Below are 22529 nucleotides of genomic sequence, written 5' to 3'. Positions count from 1 at the left end.
GGACATTGAATAAATTTAAGACAGAGATAGACAGTTTCTTAACCGATCTGGGGGCGGGCAGGGAAGTGGAGCTGAGTCCATGATCGGCTCAGCCAGGATCGTATTAAATGGCGGAGCAGGTTCGAGGGGCCGAATGGCCGACTCCTGCTCCTATTTCTTATGAGACTGCCCCCTGGAGATATTAACCGATTTTCCACCCCCCTTCACCCCCTCCCCTTCACCCCCTCCCCTTGTTTCTCCCCCTGGCAGGATGTTGCAGACAATATACGAATGTTTCTGGTGGGACCGACTCTGGCTGCCGTACAACCTGACCTGGTCGGACCTGGAGGACCGGGATGGGCGCATCTACGCCAAGGCCAGCGACCTTTACGTCACGATACCCTGCGCTTTCGTCTTCATGATTGTCCGCTATGTCTTCGAAAGGTAAGACCCGCTTGCGGAGTGCTCGGGGTGGGGGGGGGCGGAACTGTCCCAGGGTAGTCATCATCCTCATTGGTTTCCATAGTTACGAAAGGATATACTTGCTTTGGAGGCAGTTTCAGAGAAGGTTCACTCGGTTGATTCCGGGGATGAGGGGGTTGACTTATGAGGAAAGGTTGAGGAGGTTGGGCCTCTACTCATTGGAATTCAGAAGAATGAGAGGTGATCTTATCGAAACGTATCAGATTATGAGGGGGCTTGACAAGGTGGATGCAGAGAGGATGTTTCCACTGATGGGGGAGACTAGAACTAGGGGGCATGGTCTTAGAATAAGGGGCCGCCCATTTAAAACTGAGATGAGGAGGAATTTCTTCTCTCTGAGGGTTGTAAATCTGTGGAATTCGCTGCCTCAGAGAGCTGTGGAAGCCGGGACATTGAATAAATTTAAGAGAGATAGACAGTTTCTTAACTCATAAGAGGGCGGGCAGGGAAGTGGAGCTGAGTCCATGATCGGATCGGCCATGATCTTATTAAATGGCGGAGCAGGCTCGAGGGGCCGAATGGCCGACTCCTGCTCCTATCTCTGATCTTATGTCATCATCATCGACTGTCCCTCATGTCGAGGATTATCCACTTCCACGCCAAAAAGGGATGAGTACACTGGCGTTGCAATGAAAGACATAAGAAACAGGAGCAGGAGTCGGCCATTCGGCCCCTCGAGCCTGCTCCGCCATTTAATACGATCATGGCTGATCCGATCATGGACTCAGCTCCACTTCCCCGCCCGCTCCCCATAACCCTTCACTCCTTTATCACTCAAAAATCCGTCTGTCTCCACCTTAAATATATTCAATGTCCCGGCCTCCACAGCTCTCTGGGGCAGAGAATTCCACAGATTTACAACCCTCTGAGAGAAGAAATTCCTCCTCCATCTCAGTTTTAAATGGGCGGCCCCTTATTCCAAGACGGTGTCCCCAAGCGCCCATCCAGGTACTTTTTAAACGGGGTGAGGGTTTCTGCCTCTACCCCCCCCCCCCTTTCAGGCGGTGAGTTCCGCCCCAGACCCCCACCACCCTCTGGGTGAAGACATTCCCCCCCCCCTCCTCTCCCCTCGAGGCCATCCTGCTTTCATGAACGGTGACCGAAAATAGTCGAGGCGTTTAATGGAATGCTGATCTTGCTATACCTGGAGGACTGGAACACAAGGGGGTTGAAGTTAATGCTTCAGCTGCACAAAACCCTGGTTGGACCACACCTGGAGATCTGGGCACCATACTCTCTGAAGAATAGATGGGCCTTCGAGGGAGTGGAGCCTCGTTTTACCAGAATGACACTACATAATTAAATAATTGATAGCGATTGATTGCTAAGATTAGTAAACAACACCGTTGTATTCTTGTTGTATCCGGTGACTACCAGGGTTATAGAAGGTGAGCTAGAAGGACTGTGGTGCTTTTATTTGACTTGTGTTCCTATGAGATAGTCAGGGGCCATCGCGTTCTACTCTGAACTCCTTCACGGCAAGCGAGCCAAAGGTGGGCAGAGGAAACGTTACAAGGGACCACCCTCAAAGCCTCCCCTGATAAAGTGCAACATCCCCCACCGACACCTGGGGGTCCCTGGGCCCAAAGAGCAGTCCGCCCGAAGTGGAGCGAGTGCATCCGGGAGGGCGCTGAGCGCCTCGAGTCTCGTCGCCGAGAGCGTGCAGAAACCAAGCGGAAGGAGCGTGCGGCAAACCAGTCCCACCCTCCCCTTCCCTCAGCCACTGTCTGTCCCACCTGTGACGGGGACTGTGGCTCTCGTATTGGGCTGTTCAGCCACCTAAGGGCTCCTGTTTCGAGTGGAAGCAAGTCTTCCTCGATTCCGAGAGACTGCCGATGATGATAATGATGAGCTTTAATGTAATTGAGGGGGAGGTTTCGAGGGGAAATGTCTTCACCCAGAGGGTGATGGGGGTCTGGGGTGGAACTCGCGGCCTGAAAGGGTGGTAGAGGCAGAAACCCTCACCACATTTAAAAAGTACCTGGATGTGCACTTGAAGTGCCGTAACCCACAGGGCTACGGACCGAGAGCGGGAAAGTGGGATTAGGCTGGGTGGCTCTTTGTCGGCCGGCGCGGGACACGATGGGCCGGAATGGCCTCCTTCCGCGCTGTAACGTTCTCTGATTCTAACTGTGCTTCCAAAAAAACAAAATAGTTATCCGAGGTCCCCGTTCTCTTTCTCTGTCCCAACACCCAACCTTCCCACTGCCAGGCCGATGAATTCTGTCCGGTGTCGTGCTGAGTAATCGGAAAAGTTCAGAGTCGCAGAATGGCTTGCCATGGAAGGGCCGGGAAGCAGGGGCAGCGTGACATGGGCTCGCGGGTCAATTGGACGGCTTTCTGGAGAAAGGAGGGATTGAATGCGCATATAATTATCAAATGAAATTCAGCTCCGAGGTATTGCATTTTGGTAGGAAGGTCGTCGTCATAGGCAGTCCCTCGGAGCGAGGATGACTTGATCCCACGCCGAAAATGGATGAGTTCACGGGTGTTTCACTGAAGGACCTAATATTCCAGATCCCGAACTACATCCTGAAGGGTGGAAGATGCCTGTGGGTGGATTTTTTTTTACGTGGGGTGACCGTTGCACACCAGCCACCACACGGGATTTAGACGAAGGAATTGAGTGTAATATCTCCAAGTTTGCAGATGACACTAAGTTGGGTGGCGGTGTGAGCTGTGAGGACGATGCTTAGAGGCTGCAGGGTGACTTGGACAGGTTAGGTGAGTGGGCAAATGCATGGCAGATGCAGTATAATGTAGATAAATGAGAGGTTATCCACTTTGGTGGCAAAAACAGGGAGGCAGAATATTATCTGAATGCTGACAGATTAGGAAAAGGGGGAGGTGCAACGAGACCTGGGTGTCATGGTACATCGGTCATTGAAAGTTGGCATGCAGGTACAGCAGGCGGTGAAGAAGGCAAATGGTATGTTGGCCTTCATAGCGAGAGGATTTGAGTATAGGAGCAGGGAGGTCTTACTGCAGTTGTACAGGGCCTTGGTGAGGCCACACTTTGAATATTGTGTTCAGTTTTGGTCTCCTAATCTGAGGAAGGACGTTCTTGCTATTGAGAGAGTGCAACGAAGGTTCACCAGACTGATTCCCGGGATGGCTGGACTGACATATGAAGAAAGACTGGATCGACTAGGCTTATATTCACTGGAATTTAGAAGAATGAGAGGGGATCTCATAGAAACATATAAAATTTCTGACGGGACTGGACAGGTTAGACGCAGGAAGAATGTTCCCAATGTTGGGAAAGTCCAGAACCAGGGGTCACCAGTCTAAGGATAAGGGGTAAGCCATTTAGGACCGAGATGAGGAGAAACTTCTTCACTCAGAGAGTGATGAACCTGTGGAATTCTCTACCACAGAGAGTTGTTGAGGCCAATTCGTTAGATATATTCAAAAGGGACTTAGATGTGGCCCTTACAGCTAAAGGGATCAAGGGGTATGGAGAGAAAGCAGGAATGGGGTACTGAAGTTGCATGATCAGCCATGATCATATTGAATGGTGGTGCAGGCTCGAAGGGCCGAATGGCCTGCTCCTGCACCTATTTTCTATGTTTCTGTGATAGAGCTCGGTCTTGGCCCAGTAGCAGTGGTATGCTGCCGCTCGCTCCTCCCTCTAATGGCCCCGGCCTGCTGATGGTCTTGCAGGCCGGGACTACGCCGAAGAATTATTACTTGGATGGTGCAAGTCTAGGTGGGGTAGAGGAACCAGGGGATCTCGGATACAAATACACAAACCACTACAAGTTGCGACACTGGTTAGCAAAGCCGTAAAATGGCAAACCAAGAACTAGGGTTTATTTCTAGAGGGCTAGAATTGAAAAGTTGGGAAGTTATGCTAAACTTATATCGAACCTTGGTTAGACCACACTGGAAGCACTGCGTACACTTCTGGTCGCCTTAATCATAAAAAGGATCTCTCTCTTACGCAGTTCCTCGGAATCGAGGATGACTTGCTTCCACACTAAAAATGAGTTCTCAGGCGATTTATAAATGGGAGTTGTTGTTTGGATATTGGTGAGGCCACACCTGGAGTACTGCGTGCAGTTTTGGTTTCCGTATTTACGAAAGGATATACTTGCTTTGGAGGCAGTTCAGAGAAGGTTCACTCGGTTGATTCCGGGGATGAGGGGGTTGACTTATGAGGAAAGGTTGAGTCGGTTGGGCCTCCACTCATTGGAATTCAGAAGAATGAGGGGTGATCTTATCGAAATGTATCAGATTATGAGGGAGGCTCGACAAGGTGGATGCAGAGAGGATGTTTCCACTGATGGGGGGAGACTAGAACTAGGGGGCATGGTCTTAGAATAAGGGGCCGCCCATTTAAAACTGAGATGAGGAGGAATTTCTTCTCTCAGAGGGTTGTAAATCTGTGGAATTCGCTGCCTCAGAGAGCTGTGGGAGTCGGGACATTGAATAAATTTAAGACCGAGATAGACAGTTTCTTAACCGATAAGGGGGCGGGCAGGGAAGTGGAGCTGAGTCCATGATCGGATCAGCCACGGTCGTATTAAATGGCGGAGCAGGCTCGAGGGGCCGAATGGCCGACTCCTGCTCCTGTTTCTAATGTTATGTTCTTAACTGTCTAGCTACGTCTCCCGCAATCTCTCTCCTCCAGGTCTGTCGCTACTTATTTCGCAAGTGCACTCGGCATAAAGGAGAAGACCCGGTTAAAGGTGAAGCCCAACCCGGTTTTAGAAAAGTCCTTTGCTGCGTCCTCGAAACATCCCAAACAGGTAGGTGCTGACCCAAAGACCGGCAACGCCCCTTGCGGTGGCTTCTGTCCCCTCCTCCTGCCCGACCCTGACTCGCTTCTGATTCGGCCTCCTGCGAAGCACCTCGGGGCATCTTTCTACGTCCAAGGCACCTCGCAAAGGCAGGAAGCCAAGGGTGTTTATGGGTGTTTATGCGACCGTAAGGCTGTTTTCAGTGGGCTTCCGCAGGGCTCGGTGCTAGATCCCTTGCTTTTTGTGATGTACGTCAATGATCTCGACTTGAATGTAGGAGGTATAGAAACGTAGAAAGTTACAGCGCTGAAGGAGGTCATCTCGGCCCATCGTGTCCGCGCCGGCCGACAAAGAGCCACACGGCCCTCGGCCAGCAGCCCTGAAGGTTACATATAAACCCATGAACAATGACGGAAGGGCAAAAGAGCACCCGGCCCAACCAGTCCGCCTCACCACACAACTGCGACACCCCTTACACTGAAACATTCTACACTCCACCCCACCCGGAGCCATGGGATCTCCTGGGAGAGGCAAAAACCAGATTAAAAACCCCGGCTGATTTTAGGGAGGAAAAAAAAATCCGGGAAAATTCCTCTCCGACCCATCCAGGCGATCGACACTAGTCCAGGAGATCACCCTGGCCGTATTCGATTCCTTGCAGTACTTAACCGTTATATCTGCACCGGCCAACAAGAGGTCATCCAAAAAGTATGATTACGAAGTTTGCAGATGACACTAAAATAGGCCGTGTGGTTGATAATTGAAGAAAGCTGCGGACTGCAGGAAGATATCAATGTACTGGTCAGGTGGGCAGAACAGTGGCATATACAGTTCAGTTCGGAGAAGTGTGAGGTAATGCATTTGGCGAGGGCTAACCAGGCAAAGGGAATACACAATAAATGGTAGGACACTGAGAAGTGTAGAGGAACAGAGGGACCCTGGAGTGCAGGTCCACAGATCCCTGAAGGTAGCAGGCCAGGTGGATAAGATGGTTAAGAAGGCATACGGAATACTTGCCTTTATTAACCGAGGCACAGAATACAAGAGCAGGGAGGTTACGCTTGAACTGTATACAACACTGGTTAGGCCACAGCTGGAGTACTGCGTGCAGTTCTGGTCACCACATTACAGGAAAGATGTGATTGCACTGGAGAGGGTGCGGAGGAGATTTACCTGGATGGTCCCGGGGGATGAGGGCCTTCAGTGACGGAGAGAGACTGGAGAAGCTGGGGTTGTTCTCCTTGGAGCAGAGAAGCTTAAGGGGGAGATTTAATCGAGGGGTTTTGACAGAGTAAATCAGGAGAAACTGCTTCTTGCCTCTGAGCCAATTTTGGATCCAACTCACCTGAGGGAGTGCAGCGAAGGTTCACCAGACTGATTCCTGGGATGGCAGGACTGACATATGAAGAGAGACTGGATCGACTGGGCTTATAGTCACTGGAGTTTAGAAGAATGAGAGGGGATCTCATAGAAACATATAAAATTCTGACGGGACTGGACAGGTTAGATGCAGGAAGAATGTTCCCGATGTTGGGGAAGTCCAGAACCAGGGGTCACAGTCTAAGGATAAGGGGTAAGCCATTTAGGACCGAGATGAGGAGAAACTTCTTTACTCAGAGAGTGGTGAACCTGTGGAATTCTCTACCACAGAAAGTTGTTGAGGCCAGTTCGTTAGATATATTCAAAAGGGAGTTAGATGTGGCCCTTACGGCTAAAGGGATCAAGGGGTATGGAGAGAAAGCAGGAATGGGGTACTGAAGTTGCATGATCAGCCATGATCATATTGAATGGCGGTGTAGGCTCGAAGGGCCGAATGGCCTACTCCTGTTTCTCTGTTTCTATGAAAGGGCGGTGGGAGCAGATTCAATCGGGACTTTCAAACGGGGGAATTGGGTAAATACTGGAAGGGGGGAAATGTGCCGGGCTGTGGGGAAAGAGCAGGGGGGGGGGTGGCGGGAGTGGGACTGATTGGATCGCTCTGCCACAGAGCCGGTGCAGCACGGGCTCCGTGGGGCCCAGTGGGATCCTCCTGTGCGGCGCTGTATTGTGCTGTGACACTTGAGTGCGCTTTCTCACAGACCGATATCGAAGGCCTTGCCAAGAAGTGCAGCCTCACCCCACGGCAAGTGGAGCGGTGGTTCCGACGTCGGCGCAATCAAGATCGGCCTAGCGTGTTGAAGAAATTCCGTGAAGCCTGGTAAGGGATTGACGCGGGGCGATCGGGCGCGAGACATCTCCGCCACGTATTTTAACGTTCGGGTCCTTTTTTTTTTTTTAGCTAGTCTTCTCCGTGCTCCCGTTTTTTTTCCCCCCGTTTGGAGCGCGGCTGGGGAGGTTTGGTTGACGTGGTTGATGTTCTGTGCTGAGTGGCAGCATTTTCCGACCGACTTGTGTTGCTGTCTGTTCAAGGTGTTTCGAGGGTTGGTAAATCTGTGGAATTCGCTGCCTCGGAGAGCTGTGGAAGCCGGGACATTGAACACATTTAAGACGGGAGATAGACAGTTTCTTAACCGATAAGGGGGAGCGGGCAGGGAAGTGGAGTTGAGTCCATGATCGGATCAGCCGTCATCGGCAGTCCCTCGGAATCGAGCAAGACTTGCTTCCACTCTAAAAGTGAGTCCTCAGGTGGCTGAACAGCCCAATACGAGAGCCACAGTCCCTGTCACAGGTGGGACAGACAGTGGTTGAGGGAAGGGGAGGGTGGGACTGGTTTGCCGCACGCTCCTTCCGCTGCCTGCGCTTGGTTTCTGCACGCTCTCGGCGACGAGACTCGAGGTGCTCAGCGCCCTCCCGGATGCGCTTCCTCCACTTAGGGCGGACTGGTCTTTGGGCCCAGGGACTCCCAGGTGTCGGTGGGGATGTTGCACTTTATCAGGGGAGGCTTTGAGGGTGGTCCCTTGTAACGTTTCCTCTGCCCACCTTTGGCTCGTTTGCCGTGAAGGAGTTCCGAGTAGAGCGCTCGCTTTGGGAGTCTCGTGTCTGGGGCATGCGGACAATGTGGCCCGCCCAGCGGAGCTGGTCGAGTGTGGTCAGTGCTTCGATGCTGGGGATGTTGGCCTGGTCGAGGACGCTAACGTTGGTGCGTCTGTCCTCCCAGAGGATTTGCAGGATCTTGCGGAGACATCGTTGGTGGTATTTCTCCAGCGACTTAAGGCGTCTACTGTACATGGTCCATGTTTTCAGATCAGCCATGATCTTATTAAATGGCGGAGCAGGCTCGAGGGGCCGTATGGCCAACTCCTGCTCCTATTTCTTATGTTCTTATGACCACTAGCTCGACCGGAGTCTCCCCTGTCTCTAACGGCTCCGACGCGGCGATATTTGTGGTCTTGTCGACACTTTTCTTTCTCAAAGAGGGAGAGGGGGGGGTGGGGGTTGTTGAATTAATTGCAATCAATGAACCTCCCTCCCCCCACCCAATGTTGGGATGGGCTTCTGTCAATGTCTGGTATTTTATTCCCGTTCTGTCCTCCCCTACATCCTCCCCCCGCCTGTGGAACATAACCCCTAGCTTCCCCTACCCTTGGGAACGCTGCTGGGGTGGTTCCAATCCTGGCCGAACATCCCCGCAGGTCGGCTGTTCGAATCTCGCCACGGGAAGTTCTGAAATTGAACCCCAGAAAACTGGTCATTTGTGGGATGGTAACCATATATATTTTTTTATATATTTATATATATTTATTTTTATATATATTTATTTATATGTTTATATATAAAAAGGAGGCCCATTCAGCCCCTCGAGCCTGTTACACAGGAACAGGAGGAGGCCCATTCAGCCCCTCGAGCCTGTTACACAGGAACAGGAGGAGGCCCATTCAGCCCCTCGGGCCTGTTACACAGGAACAGGAGGAGGCCCATTCAGCCCCTCGGGCCTGTTACACAGGAACAGGAGGAGGCCCATTCAGCCTCTCAAGCCTGTTACACAGGAACAGGAGGAGGCCCATTGAGCCCCTTGGGCCTGTTACACAGGAACAGGAGGAGGCCCATTCAGCCCCTCGAACCTCTTACACAGGAACAGGAGGAGGCCCATTCAGCCCCTTGGGCCTGTTACACAGGAACAGGAGGAGGCCCATTCAGCCCCTCAAGCCTGTTACACAGGAACAGGAGGAGGCCCATTGAGCCCCTTGGGCCTGTTACACAGGAACAGGAGGACGCCCATTCAGCCCCTCGAACCTCTTACACAGGAACAGGAGGAGGCCATTCAGCCCCTCGAGCCTGTTCCCCCATTCAGTGAGATCACGGCTGATTTGTGACCTAACTCCATCTACCCGCCTTTGGCCCATATCCCTTAATACCTTTTTGATTCACAAAAAATCTTAGCGATCTCGGATTTAACATTAACGATTGACCCCCAGCATCAATTGCAGTTTGCGGAAGGGAGTTCCAAACCTCTACCACAATTTGTGTGTACAGATGTTTCCGAACTTCACTCTAATTTTTAGACTATGCCCCCCTGGTCCTCGACTCCGCAACCAGCGGGAACAGCTATCTACCCTATCCGTTCCCCTTAATGTCCGATCAAGTCACCCCTTAAGCTTCTAACTTCCAGGGAATAAGAACATAAGTGTTGTGTGTATGTATAAAATAAGTGTACTCCGTGTACAGTTACATAAGACCACTGAATGTACCTTCACACTGTATACACTATGCCTGTACCACCAGAGGGCGCAACTGGTGCAGACCTAGGGGTTGCCTGCACACTGCAGGTAACCAGGTATAGAAGGGAGTTCACCATGCTGTACTCTCACTCAGGAGCTGCAATAAATGGACTGTCACCACAGTTCAAGTACAATACCTTGCCTCATGGAGTCATTACTTGACTGCTTACAGACACAATAAGGACAGAAGAAATAGGAGTCGGCCATCCGCCCCCTCAAGCCTGCTCCGCCATTTAATACGATCATGGCTGATCCGATCATGGGCTCAGCTCCACTTCCCTGCCCACCCTCTTATCCCCTTATCGGTTAAGAAACTATCTCAGTCATAAATGTATTCAATGTCCAGGCTTCCACAGCTCTCTGAGGCAGCGAATTCCACAGATTTACAACCCTCTCCGGGCGGCCCCTTATTCTAAGGTTACACTCCCCCTAGTTTGTGTGTAATCTCTTCCTTGTTATATTTAACCCTTGGAGTCTGGGTACCTTTCTGGTAAGCCTACGCTGCAATTCCTCCAAAGCCAGCCTATCCCTCCCCAAGGTGTTCTGCCCAGAACTGTCCAACCCTTTGAGAAGGTGGTGTGGTGAGCCGCCTTCTTGAACCGCTGCAGTCCCGTGTGGTGAAGGTGCTCCCACAGTGCTGTTGGGGAGGGAGTTCCAGGATTGTGACCCAGCGGCGATGAAGGAACGGCCGATATATTTCCAAGTCGGGATGGTGTGTGTGTGTGTGTGTGTGTGTGTGTGTGTGTGTGTGTGTGTGTGTGTGTGTGTGTGTGTGTGAGACTCGGAGCGTAACTTGCAGGCAGAGTCAACACGGTTTTATGAAAGGGAAATCGTGTTTGACAAATTTATTTGAGTCTTTTGAGGTTGTAACTGGCAGGGTAGATTAAAGGGGAACCAGTGGATGTAGTATATTTGCCTTTCCAAAAAGCATTCGATAAGGTCGGGATGGTGTGTGTGTGTGACTGGGAGGGGAACGCGGAGGGGGTGGTGTTCCCATGCGCCTGCTGCCCTTGTCCTTCTAGGCGGGTAGAGGTGGCGGGTTTGCGAGGTGCTGCCGAAGAAGCCTTGGCGTCTTCCCCCAATAGGATTCTAGCTGGTTGCTGGAATGTGTTCAAAAGCCTGAGGATCAGTTTTTCGTTCCTTGTCTGCGATAAAGCATCTCGACTCCCCTGCCTCCCTCGCACACAGGTGTTTGAGGCCGGTGGTCCATTGGTGACCCTCCCAGACCCAGGACAAAGCGGCCCCCTTGAAGGGCACGCTACCCACCACCTTCAACACTCACTCCCTCCACCACCGGCGCACCGTGGCTGCAGTGTGCGCCGTCTACAAGATGCACCGCGGCAACTCGCCAAGGCTTCTTCGGCAGCACCTCCCAAACCCGCGACCTCTACCGCCTAGAAGGACAAGGGCAGCAGGCGCATGGGAACACCACCATCTCCACGTTCCCCTCCGATACTCACTCACTCACACACACACACACACACACACACACACACACACACACACACACACACACACACACACACACACACACACCATCCCAACCTTAACGACTGCTTTTGGAAGTCCAAATATACTACATCCACTGGTTCCCCTTTAATCTACCCTACCAGTTGCAACCTCAAAAGACTCGGAATAATTTTATCAAACATGATTTCCCTTTCATAAAACCATGTTGACTCTGCCTGCAAGTTACGCTCCGAGTCACACACACCATCCCGACTTGGAAATATATCGGCCGTTCCTTCATCGCCGCTGGGTCAAAATCCTGGCAATCCCTCCCCAACAGCACTGTGGGAGCACCTTCAGCATAGAAACATAGAAAGTAGGTGCAGGAGTAGGCCATTCAGCCCTTCGAGTCTGCACCACCATTCAATAAGATCATGGCTGATCATGCAACTTCAGTACCCCATTCCTGCTTTCTCTCCATACCCCTTGATCCCTTTAGCCGTAAGGGCCATATCTAACTCCCTTTTGAATATATCTAACGAACTGGACTCAACAACTTTCTGCGGTAGAGAATTCCACAGGTTCACAATTCTCTGAGTGAAGAAGTTTCTCCTCATCTCGGTCCTAAATGGCTTACCCCTTATCCTTAGACTGTGACCCCTGGTTCTGGACTTCCCCAACATCGGGAACATTCTTCCTGCATCTAACCTGTCCAGTATTGTCAGAAGGAATTATATGTTTCTGTGAGTGCCCCTCTCATTCTTCTAAACTCCAGTGAATATCAGCCTAGTCGATCCAGTCTTTCTTCATATGTCAGTCCTGCCATCCCGGGAATCAGTCTGGTGAACCTTCGCTGCACTCCCTCAATAGCAAGAACGTCCTTCCTCAGACCAAACGGGACTGCAGCGGTTCAGGAAGGCGGCTCACCACCACCTTCTCGAGGGGCAATTTGGGATGGGCAATAAACGCCGGCCTCTCATCCCAGAAACAAATTGTAGAATTCCCGCGTTACCTGCCTTAGTTGCCTCTCCCTGATCTTTTTGAGCGCCGCGATATTTTGGAGACCTCCCCAGGCGTTTGCATCACATGACCCTGCTCCCCATCTCTATCCGCTCCGCCCAGTCCAACTGCTGATGGGATGAGAATGGAGAACTTGCTGCCACAGGGAGGGGTTGAGGCGAATACTATCGATGCATTTAAGGGGGAGGCTGGATAAACACACGGGGGAGAAAGGAACAGAAGGATATGGGGACGGGGTGGGAGGGGGCTGGTGTGGAGCATAAACCCCGGCACGGAGCGGTGGGGTCTATTTCTGCCTGTAGATTCAATGTAACTCGGTCATTATCACATCGCTGTGTGTGGGAGCTTGCTGTGCGCAAATTGGCTGCCGCGTTTCCCACAATACAACAGTGAGCGCACTCCAAAAGTACTTCATTGGCTGTAAAGAGCTTTTTGAGTCGTCCGGTGGTCGTGAAAGGCGCTATACAAATGCAAGTCTGTAACAGTTTTTTTTTTTCTCTCCAATTTGCCAAAACTTCTCCCATATTTTTATAACCAGTAGGCCCCAAGCGAATTAGAATTAAACACAATCTTCTTTTATGCCACTGTGATTTTTTTACCCCCCCTTTGTGGGAGGCTGTGCTCGACAGGTTTTAATCTGCGGGGCAGCTCTGGGGTGTTGGCAAATGCTGGGGGCAATAGGGGGGGGTCACCCTGTGGTTTCTGGACCCCAGCCTGGGACAAGTGTGACCGGGAACGTCCGGGTTTAATCGGGGATCGATCGAAAAGTGCTGCCTTTCTATAGCGCCCTTCACGACCGCCGGACGTCCCAAAGCACTTTACAGACAATGAAGTACTTTTTTTTTGGAGTGCAGTCACTGTTATGTTGTGGGAAACGTGGCAGCTCAATTTACGCACAGCACGCTCCCGCAAACAGCAATGTGATGACCGCCCCTCCGACAGCGCAGTGCGGCGCTCCCTCCGTACCGCCCCTCCGACAGCGCAGTGCGGCGCTCCCTCCGTACCGCCCCTCCGACAGCGCAGTGCGGCGCTCCCTCCGTACCGCCCCTCCGACAGCGCAGTGCGGCGCTCCCTCCGTACCGCCCCTCCGACAGCGCAGTGCGGCGCTCCCTCCGTACCGCCCCTCCGACAGCGCAGTGCGGCGCTCCCTCAGTACCGCCCCTCCGACAGTGCAGTGCGGCGCTCCCTCACTACCGCCCCTCCGACAGCGCAGTGCGGCGCTCCCTCAGTACCGCCCCTCCGACAGTGCAGTGCGGCGCTCCCTCACTACCGCCCCTCCGACAGTGCAGTGCGGCGCTCCCTCAGTACTGCCCCTCCGACAGCGCAGTGCGGCGCTCCCTCAGTTCCGCCCCTCCGACAGCGCAGTGCGGCGCTCCCTCAGTACCGCCCCTCCGACAGCGCAGTACGCGCTCCCTCAGTTCCGCCCCTCCGACAGCGCAGTGCGGCGCTCCCTCAGTACCGCCCCTCCGACAGCGCAGTACGCGCTCCCTCAGTTCCGCCCCTCCGACATCGCAGTGCGGCGCTCCCTCAGTTCCGCCCCTCCGACAGCGCAGTGCGGCGCTCCCTCAGTACCGCCCCTCCGACAGCGCAGTGCGGCGCTCCCTCAGCACCGCCCCTCCGACAGCGCAGTGCGGCGCTCCCTCAGCACCGCCCCTCCGACAGCGCAGTGCGGCGCTCCCTCAGCACCGCCCCTCCGACAGCGCAGTGCGGCGCTCCCTCAGCACCGCCCCTCCGACAGCGCAGTGCGGCGCTCCCTCAGCACCGCCCCTCCGACGGTGCGGTGCGGCGCTCCCTCAGTACTGCCCCTCCGACAGCGCAGTGCGGCGCTCCCTCAGCACCGCCCCTCCGACGGTGCGGTGCGGCGCTCCCTCAGCACCGCCCCTCCGACAGCGCAGTGCGGCGCTCCCTCAGCACCGCCCCTCCGACAGCGCAGTGCGGCGCTCCCTCAGCACCGCCCCTCCGACGGTGCGGTGCGGCACTCCCTCAGCACTGCCCCTCCGACGGTGCGGTGCGGCACTCCCTCAGCACTGGGAGCGTCGGCCTGGATTATGGGCTGAAGTCGGTCTGGAGCAGGGGCTCGAACCCACGACCTCCTGACTCTGAGGCGAGAGAGAGAGTACGACCCACTAAGGTGCCTCCCAACGCCCCACCACCTTCTGGAGGACAATTGGGGATAACCGAGATAGGGAACTCGGTACACGCGATTGCTGGCCTCTTGTGTAGGGGGCGCTGTTTAAAAGCAGGGGATAGTAAGTAAGTTATGGATGTTGACTCTTGGATGTCGCACGTGTTGAGGGGCTCTGTACTTTCTTTGCAGTTGGCGATTCACCTTTTACCTTCTTGCTTTCTCTGCTGGCATGGTGGTTATAGTGGATGTAAGTACCCCCTTATTCTACTGTTCGTGTTGGGGGAGGGGGAGGGGGGGTTTACTGCGCACACAGGAGGATGGGACCTCACAGCCGAGCTCAACCAAGACCCCTTGGTAAAGGATGCCAGCCAGACTGGGAGAAAAGGTGGGCGAGGTTGGCGCAGGGACGGGAAGAGGCCATTCAGCCCCTCGGGCCTGTTACACAGGAACAGGAGGAGGCCATTCAGCCCCTCGAGCCTGTTACACAGGAACAGGAGGAGGCCATTCAGCCCCTCGGGCCTGTTACACAGGAACAGGAGGAGGCCCATTCAGCCCCTCGAGCCTGTTACACAGGAATAGGAGGAGGCCCATTCAGCCCCTCGAGCCTGTTGCACAGGAACAGGAGGAGGCCCATTCAGCCCCTCGAGCCTGTTACACAGGAACAGGAGGAGGCCCATTCAGCCCCTCGAGCCTGTTACACAGGAACAGGAGGAGGCCCATTCAGCCCCTCGAGCCTGTTACACAGGAACAGGAGGAGGCCATTCAGCCCCTCGAGCCTGTTGAACAGGAGGAGGCCCATTCAGCCCCTCGAGCCTGTTACACAGGAACAGGAGGAGGCCCATTCAGCCCCTCGAGCCTGTTACACAGGAGCAGGAGGAAGCCATTTAGCCCCTCGAGCCTGTCCCACCATTCAATTCGATCAGGGCCAATCTGTATCTTAACTTCAATTACCTGTCTTGGTTCTGTGAAACTTAATCCCCTTGCCCAACAAAATATGTATCAATCTCCGCTCTGAACTTTTTAATTGGCCCCCCTCCTCACCACCGCTAAACTTTTTGTGGGGGGTGGGTGGGGAGAGAGTTCCAGATTCCCACGGCCCTTTGTGTGAAGAAGTGTTTCCTGACATCACTCCTGAACGGCCTGGCTCGAATTTTAAGGACATGCCCCCTTGTTCTGGACTCTCCCCTCATCATCATCATCATCATAGGCGGTCCCTCGAAGCGAGGATGACTTGCTTCCAGGCCAAAAAGGGATGAGTTCCCAGGTGTTTCAATGAAGGACCTAATATTCCGGATCCCGAACTACATCCTGAAGGATGGAAGGTGCCTGTGGGTGGATTGTTTTAACGTGGGGTGACCGTTGCACACCAGCCACCACACGGGCTTGACAGAGCGAGGTCTTGGTCCAGGGGCAAGGGTTAACCAGGACGACTGGAGACCAGCTCTGCTGCACGGACCCAGTGCGCCCACATATCGCACAGTGTGGGCTGGGCCCGTGCTGACCCTGGGCCCTGAACTCCCGCCTCTCCTGGGCCCCGAACCCGCACCTCTCCTCAGCCCCTACCGAGTTTGTGTTGGGGGTGAGGAAGTCTATAGATTGTTGAAAGGTGACCGGGGCATCCTCTGTTTTGAACTTCGGGGCTCAACACGACCCAGTTAAGGAACCATTGGGCTCATTGGGATGCAACGGATGTTAATCAGCAAGCTGTATGAGTACTTTGGCCTGTACCTAAAGGAAGGATACACTTGCCTTCAAGGCGATGCAACAAAGATTCACCAGACTGATCCCTGGGATGAGAGGGCTGGCCTACGAGGAGAGATTGAGTAGTTTGGGCCTATACTCTCGAGTTTAGAAAAATGTGAGGTGATCTCATTGAAACATACAACATTCTGAGGGGGGCTCGACAGGGTAGATGCAGGGAGGGTGTTTCCCCCCGGGCTGGGGAGTCTAGAACCAGGGGTCACACAGTCTCAGGATAAGGGCTCGGCCATTGAGGACTGAGAGGAGGAGGGATTTCTTCACTCGGAGGGTGGTGAATCTTCGGGATTCTCTGCCCCAGAGGGCTGTGGAGGCTCAGTCGTTGAGTATATTCAAGGCGGAGATGGACAGATTTTTGAGCGATAAGGGAGTGAAGGGTTATGGGGAGCGGGCAGGGGAAGTGGAGCTGAGCCCATGATCGGATCAGCCATGACCGTATTGAATGGCGGAGCAGGCTCGAGGGGCCGAATGGCCTGCTCCTGCTGCTAATTCCCGATGCGGAGGATTCGAATGCCGGGATGTACGGAGGGAATTTGGTGTGACAGAAAAGACTCGGAGGAGATCTGATTGAGGGGTTCAGAATCATGAGGGGGTAAGTTGAGGGGGTTGGGGGAGCTATACCTACTGGTTGGTTGGGTCAGTAACTAGAGGAAATGAGTTGGGAGATAACCAGCAAACAAAGAACAGAGGGATTTATCCAGTGAGTGCTTTTGGGATACGGAACTCCCGACTGGAGAACCCGTGGGGACAGGGGTGAGCCACAACTACTTGCGTTTATATAGTGCCCTTACCGTCCCGAGGAAGGGTAGGCGGGGCAGGGTTTAGAAGGGAGGCGAGGTGGGGGTGGGAATGAGCGCGGGAAGTGCAAAGTCCGGTAATCCCAGTCCTGGGAAGAAGGTTCCTCCTGATTTCGGGGCGGAGTCTTGCTAACCCCTGCTGTGTGCGTAGTAACCGTTTTATCGGCGGATGTCATTGGCGTTTTTCCCCCCCCCCCCCTTCTGCCCTGGATCGACACAGTAACGTCCGTTTACGTGTATGTGTACGGTGTACATGTGTGTGTGTGTACGTGCGCGCACGCGGGTACAGCTGACATTGGGGCCTGTTCCACGCGGACCACAAAGCTTCCCCCGTCTACTTCAAACTCTTAGTCAGGCTGGGCTCGCAGGCCTAGCAGGGGTAGGCCTCACAGCCTGGGGCCTGTCCGTGCCCTGGGTCCTGACATACAGCCCGCTTCCCAGTGGTTGGACGGCAATCGACAACATAGGTAGCCTCCCTGTCTTGATTTTTTTTTTTTTAACCCCCCGCCCCCGTCCTCCCAAACCCTGGGGGTGGATCCAACATTGGGAGGATAGTGGGGGAGGTTTAAAGAATATATGTCGGCCAGGGGCTACCCACTCGGCACAGGTAAGACGTCAAGCCTGAGGCCTACCTGGTGTGAGGTGCTTCCTTAGCCCTCACGAGGCCCCACTAATTGGGCGGAGGGGGAGCGAGAGAGCTTGCAATATTTTATCTGTGAATGAACATATTCCGAAATGGTCTTTGACACCAGAACATCAGAAACGGGAGCGGGAGTCGGCCATTCGGCCCCTCGAGCCTGCTCCGCCATTTAATACGATCGTGGCTGATCCGATCATGGACTCAGCTCCACTTCCCCGTAACCCTTCACTCCCTTATCGCTCAAAAATCTGTCTATCTCCGCCTTAAATATATTCAGTGACTCAGCCTCCACAGCTCTCTGGGGCAGAGAATTCCACAGATTTACAACCCTCTGAGAGAAGAAATTCCTCCTCATCTCAGTTTTAAATGGGCGGCCCCTTATTCTGAGACTATGTGCCCCCTAGTTCTAGATTCCCCCACAAGGGGAAACATCCTCTCTGCATCTACCCTGTCCAGCCCCCCCCTCAGAATCCTATACGTTTCAATAAGATCGCCTCTCATTCTTCTAAACTCCAATGAGTAGAGGCCCAACCTGCTCAACCGTTCCTCATAAGACAACCTCCTTTTTTTTTTAAATCGTAAATGAAGCTATAAATGTGGAACGAGCTCTGTACCTTGGCATCTAAAGGGCTCCCAGGGAGGATGGATGGGGGTGGGTAGATGGGGCCGGGGAGGGGGATGATACAGAGTGTCGTACGTCCCAATGTTTCGCTGTTCTGTTGTTTGCGAGCCAAAAGACTGAGCGGGGGCGGGGAGGCCGAGAACAAGGCCTTTAAGATGGCCGCCCTTTCACCCTGTGACCATTTTCACAGCTTGGCTGGTTTTAATGAGCACTCCGAGTACCAGTAGTGCCTGAAAGCCCGCCAAGAGCGTTTGTTATCTGTTTAAAACTGGGCCAAGATTGAGCTCCAAGTGGAACAGTGGCCCTCTCTGTTTACCTGCTCCACTACAACAGGGCTTCAGGGCGAGGGTTTCCGTGCAGGCCCTGGTTACCGCGGTAACGGGGCCTAGTCCACCCCCTTGACCCAACTCGAGCATTTCTTTCTTTCGTTTCCGCGCCCTTCCCCACTCCCCTGATTGTTTACAAACTCTTCCGTTTAATGCGAGTTGCTCTTTCTTGTATGTTTTCAGAAACCCTGGTTTTATGACTTACGAAAAACATGGAAAGGATTCCCGATACAGGTTGGTCGATAATTCTATTGCCGGCTTTATATTTGAATCCGTTCCAAGTCGGCTCAATCTGAGAGTGATTTCCTGACCCCCACCACCCCCCCTCCCCCCTACCATTCTGTTCTGTTCTAATGTTTTAATAATTTAAGAATTGTTCTCCTCGGAGCAAAGAAGGTTACGGTACAGATTTAATAGCGTTGTTCACAACCATGAGGGGTTTTGAGGAGTAAATCAGGAGAGACTGTTCCCGGGGGCAGGAGGGTGGGTAACCAGAGGGACACAGATTGACGATAATCGGCGATGGAACCAGAGGGGGAGATGGGGAGAATGTGTTTTTGACGCAGCGAGTTGTTGTGATCGGGAACGCGCTGCCTGAAAGGGCGGTGGGAGCAGATTCAATCGGGACTTTCAAACGGGGGAATTGGGTAAATACTGGAAGGGGGGAAATGTGCCGGGGCTGTGGGGAAAGAGCAGGGGGGAGTGGGACTGATTGGATCGCTCTGTCACAGAGCCGGCACAGCACGGGCTCCATGGGCCCGATGGGATCCTCCTGTGCGGTATTGTTCTACGGTTCGAAAGACGTTAAGAGCTCGTGTTTCTATAGAGCCCTTCACAACCTTGGAGTGTTCCAAATCCCTTTACAGCCAATCGTGCATTTTCAAATGTAGTCACTGTGATAATGTGGGAAACGCATCAGCCAATCTGTGCACAGCAAGCTCCCATAAACAGCAATATGTTAAATGGCCTGCTTTAGTGATGTTGGTTGAGGGATAAATATTGGCCCCAGGACCCCGGGGAGAACTCCCCCTGCTCTTCTTCCAATAGTGGCCCCGGGATCTTTTACATCCACCCGAGAGGGCAGACGGGGCCTCGGTTTAACGTCTCATCCGAAAGACGGCACCTCCGACAGTGCGGCGCTCCCTCAGCACCGCCCCTCCGACAGTGCGGCGCTCCCTCAGCACTGCCCCTCCGACAGTACGGCACTCCCTCAGCACCGCCCCTCCGACAGTACGGCGCTCCCTCAGCACTGCCCCTCCGACAGCGCAGTACGGCGCTCCCTCAGTACTGCCCCTCCGACAGTACGGCACTCCCTCAGCACCGCCCCTCCGACAGTACGGCACTCCCTCAGCACCGCCCCTCCGACAGTACGGCGCTCCCTCAGTACTGCCCCTCCGACAGTACGGCACTCCCTCAGCACCGCCCCTCCGACAGTACGGCACTCCCTCAGCACTGCCCCTCCGACAGTACGGCACTCCCTCAGCACCGCCCCTCCGACAGTACGGCGCTCCCTCAGCACCGTCCCTCCGACAGCGCAGTAAGGCGCTCCCTCAGTACCGCCCCTCCAACAGTGCAATACGGCGCTCCCTCAGTACCGCTCCTCCGACAGCGCAGTACTGTTGGAGGTGCCATCTTTCGGATGAGACGTTAAACCCAGGCCCCGTCTGCCCTCTCGGGCGGATGTAAAAGATCCCGGGGCCACTATTGGAAGAAGAGCAGGGGGAGTTCTCCCCGGTGTCCTGGGGCCAATATTTATCCCTCAACCAACATCACTCAAACAAATGATCCGGGTCATTATCACATCGCTGTGTGTGGGAGCTTGCTGTGCGCAAATTGGCTGCCGCGTTTCCCACAATACAACAGTGAGCACACTTCAAAAGTACTTCATTGGCTGTAAAGCGCTTTGGGACGTCCTGAGGGGGTGAAAGGTGCTATATAAATGCACTGTAACCCAATGACACTTGTTGCGTGTGCTGAAACTCTCTGCTTATCCCCTGTGCAGACGATGTTGCCGTCCCAGTATTGGTACTACATGATCGAATTGGGATTCTACTGGTCTCTGCTCTTCAGTGTTGCTTCTGACGTCAAAAGAAAGGTAAGAACATAAGAAATAGGAGCAGGAGTCGGCCATTCGGCCCCTCGAGCCTGCTCCGCCATTTAATACGATCATGGCTGATCCGATCATGGACTCGGCTCCACTTCCCTGCCCATCCCCTTATCGGTTAAGAAACTGTCTATCTCTGTCTTAAATTTATTCAATGTCCCGGCTTCCACAGCTCTCTGGGGCAGCGAATTCCACAGATTTACAACCCTCTGAGAGAAGAAATTCCTCCTCATCTCAGTTTTAAATGGACGGCCCCTTATTCTAAGACCATGCCCCCTAGTTCTAGTCTCCCCCATCAGTGGAAACATCCTCTCTGCATCCACCTTGTCAAGCCCCCCTCATAATCTTATACGTTTCGATAAGATCACCTCTCATTCTTCTGAATTCCAATGAGTAGAGGCCCAACCTCCTCAACCTTTCCTCATAAGTCAACCCCCTCATCTCCGGAATCAACCAAGTGAACCTTCTCTGAACTGCCTCCAAAGCAAGTATATCCTTTCGTAAATATGGAAACCAAAACTGCACGCAGTACTCCAGGTGTGGCCTCACCAATACCCTGTATAACTGGAGCAAGACTTCCCTGCTTTTATACTCCATCCCCTTTGCAATAAAGGCCAAGATTCCATTGGCCTTCAAAGTGAAGTATGGGGTGCTCCTAAAGGGGAAGCGAGTCTATGTTGTGGATCATATTTCTCCGGTTTTGTGTTCATCACCTCTACTCTCTGCCCGTCCTTCATTGGAACAGGGGGAGGCCGTTCAGTCCCTCGGGCCTGTCCCGCCATTCAATCTGATCGCGGCTTAACTTCATCAACCCGCCTTGGTTCCGTAACTCTATCCAGCCCTACAAAAAATGTAGCCGCCTCGGTCTTGAAAGCTCCAATCTGGGCTCTCTACCACCTGCCCCATCGTGGATCCCCCAAACCCAACTGGCTGGGGTTTTATTGAGTCTTGTGAACATCATGTGACTCGCTAAGCCACTTCCCACTCAACAGCTCTACAACTATTTTTAGTTGAAAACCATAAAACAAGTGCCCCCTTATTAACTGGGGCCACTAAAACCGACTATTAAATAAATTAACTTTTTACTGTAGACTTAAATCAAATTAAAATTTGGTTGCCGGGGGTGATGATGCACCCCAGTCCCTCCGGCGCCCACCTCTCGCGGAAGGCCGCGAGCGTACCGGTGGACACCGCGTGCTCCATCTCCAGGGACACCCTGGCTCGGATGTAACCGTGGAAGAGAGGCAGGCAGTCGGGCTGAACGACCGCCCGCTGCCTGGACCGGCTGATGGCCCCCTTGGCCAGGCCCACGAGGAGGCCCTCGGACTGCCCGCTCCCCTCCGCACAGGGTGCCCAAAGACCAGGATGTGCGAGGTTGCAGCCCCTTCAAATAATGGAACAGGGGCTGCAACCTCTCGCATTCCATAAAAACATGGAACACGGACTCCTCCAGACCGCAGAAATTGCAGGCGGCCCGGGAGCCCGTGAACCGACTCAAAAAGCGATTGCACGGGACTGCTCCGTGCACCACCCTCCAGGCCAAGTCCCCAATAAAAAGTGGGAGGACTCCCGCGTAGAGTGCACTCCATCGGGGACCCTCGCCTCCTCTCAACAGCTCTCCAAACCCGTGGCCATCCTCACAGGTGCTTACATTCCACCTTAACCCAACAAAAATTTGTCCATCGCAGTTTTGCCATTCTCGGTTGACCCCTGGCGTCTTGGGGGAGAGAGTTCCAGATTCCCACTGCCCTTTGTGTGAAGAAGAACTTCCTGTCACCAAGCTCATGGTCGACAGGGCTGTAGTGATACCCGCCCTCCTGTGT

The 22529-nt window shown here is 53.7% G+C and overlaps 1 protein-coding gene across 1 annotated transcript in view; it reads left to right on the top strand.

Annotated features, from left to right (window-relative positions):
* The first annotated feature begins 250 nt into the window (after positions 1 to 250).
* Positions 251 to 22529, top strand: part of LOC139240258 (ceramide synthase 2-like) — a 33186-nt gene continuing 10907 nt past the window's right edge. Inside the window, exons 1-6 of the mRNA XM_070868739.1 lie at positions 251 to 423; positions 5096 to 5213; positions 7283 to 7401; positions 14649 to 14706; positions 18786 to 18836; positions 20605 to 20697. Coding sequence (XP_070724840.1) covers positions 251 to 423; positions 5096 to 5213; positions 7283 to 7401; positions 14649 to 14706; positions 18786 to 18836; positions 20605 to 20697 — 612 coding nt within the window. The remainder of the gene's footprint in view (positions 424 to 5095; positions 5214 to 7282; positions 7402 to 14648; positions 14707 to 18785; positions 18837 to 20604; positions 20698 to 22529) is intronic.

Source organism: Pristiophorus japonicus, chromosome 30 (genome assembly GCF_044704955.1).
Source record: "Pristiophorus japonicus isolate sPriJap1 chromosome 30, sPriJap1.hap1, whole genome shotgun sequence".
Classification (NCBI taxonomy): domain Eukaryota; kingdom Metazoa; phylum Chordata; class Chondrichthyes; family Pristiophoridae; genus Pristiophorus; species Pristiophorus japonicus.
Note: the sequence above shows the minus strand (reverse complement) of the source record. Positions and strands in the feature narration are given on the sequence as shown.